At 64.9% G+C, this 1,474-nt stretch overlaps 1 protein-coding gene across 1 annotated transcript in view; it reads right to left on the bottom strand.

The window, feature by feature from the left end:
* Positions 1-405, bottom strand: part of DMRT2 (doublesex and mab-3 related transcription factor 2) — a 13,892-nt gene extending 13,487 nt beyond the window's left edge. The window contains exon 1 of the mRNA XM_015425909.1: positions 276-405. Coding sequence (XP_015281395.1) covers positions 276-405 — 130 coding nt within the window. The remainder of the gene's footprint in view (positions 1-275) is intronic.
* Positions 406-1,474: the final 1,069 nt, after the last annotated feature.

Below are 1,474 nucleotides of genomic sequence, written 5' to 3'. Positions count from 1 at the left end.
CATTGGAACCCTAGGGGCAAATTCCCCCTCTCGCGTATGATGGCCGAGCCGCCTCTCTGAGCCCCGGGGTGGTGGCATTGGAATCCTAGGGGCAAATTCCACCTCTCGGGTATGAGGTCGTTTTGGCTCCCCCGGGTCTTTTTAGGGGCTCTTTGAAAAGTTATAGCCACCGGCGCCGGCGGCAGCAGCAACAGCAGCGGCAACGCGGGGGGAGGGGCACGCGGGGTGGCCTTGGTCCTAGGTGCAAATTCCACCTCTCGTGTGTGATGTCACACCGCCTCCCGTTCCCGTCGTGGCTAAGCCCACGTCGGATGGCAGCGGCGGAACATCTGCGTCGTGTTCGCTCAGGAGTCTGTTCTGCCGAGTTCGGCGGGCGCGTGGTCTTTGGGGCTGGGGAGACGACATCCTGGCAAAGGCGCCGAGGCCCTGCCTGGAAGCACCGCCGCCAGGATGACCCCGGCTGCACAGGTGCCCGGAAAAATAGGGCGGCCGCGCTGAGGCTCCTTCTGAATCCGCACGGCCAGGGGCAGGCTGTGTGTGGGGGGGGGCACAATCCTAAGCAGGCGCTGCGGCCCTCGATCGTGGGTTCGGGATCGTGAACGCCGCTCTCTGGGCCGCAGCGAAGGTGTGAAAATCGAACTGTACCAGCAGCAAGGCTGTTTTCGGCAGAGCCTCGCCGGGAAGATCCCGCCCCTTGGACTCCGGCGCGGGGGACAGAGACGCAGATGTGGCCCTGCCCAGACAGCCCTCGGGCAAGAACCAAAAGGGGCATTCAACACCCAGAGACCCGAGGCAGCCTCCAAAAGAGGGTTTTTGTTTTTTAAAGGAAAACGCAAATCAGGCGCCTTCTGAAATCCTCCGTCAGAGACACTCAGCAAGCTGAAAGGAATCTGTCCGTAAAATCGGGGGCTTGCTGGGCCGCGTCTGTCTTTAAAGACTTTTAGGGCAGCTGCCCTTCATTATGGTGGCCAAGATATGGTCGATCTCATCTCAAGCAGGTTGCCGGACCCCCGTCAGCAGCGGGGGTCTCAGATTCCGACCAGACCGCTCGGACCGTCGTGCTCTGCGGGCGGGGGGGCAAGCGGCGCAGATCCCCGCCGCAGCCCCCGGTCGGTGGCTCGGACGGGAGAGAGGCGGCGCCTGGTCCCCAGCGGTGTTTGCGGTGCCCACCGAGGCGTCACCTCCAGGCAAGGACCGCGGGCCTCTCCTCGCAGAACCCTTGCCTCGACTGAGAGGGGAGACTGTGCACATTCAATGGGCGGACGGGTTCCAGGAAAGTTCCAGTCGTGCGAGGCGCCGGTCCCCAGCCAGCCCCAGCAGGACCTCCGGAGGCAGGGGGGGCACACGACTGTGCCCGCTGGAGGCCTACGCCGAGGGGGAGGAGGGGACCACCTGGGGGCGGTGGAGAGGGCCGAGAGCGGCCGTGGGGAGGGGGGTCTCCCCACGCGGGGCGAAACATCTGCCCGAGGTGTTG

Source organism: Gekko japonicus, unplaced genomic scaffold (genome assembly GCF_001447785.1).
Source record: "Gekko japonicus isolate JY-2015 unplaced genomic scaffold, Gekko_japonicus_V1.1 scaffold31, whole genome shotgun sequence".
Taxonomy (NCBI): domain Eukaryota; kingdom Metazoa; phylum Chordata; class Lepidosauria; order Squamata; family Gekkonidae; genus Gekko; species Gekko japonicus.
The sequence above is the reverse complement of the archived record's forward strand: the minus strand, read 5'-3'. Positions and strand labels throughout refer to the sequence as shown.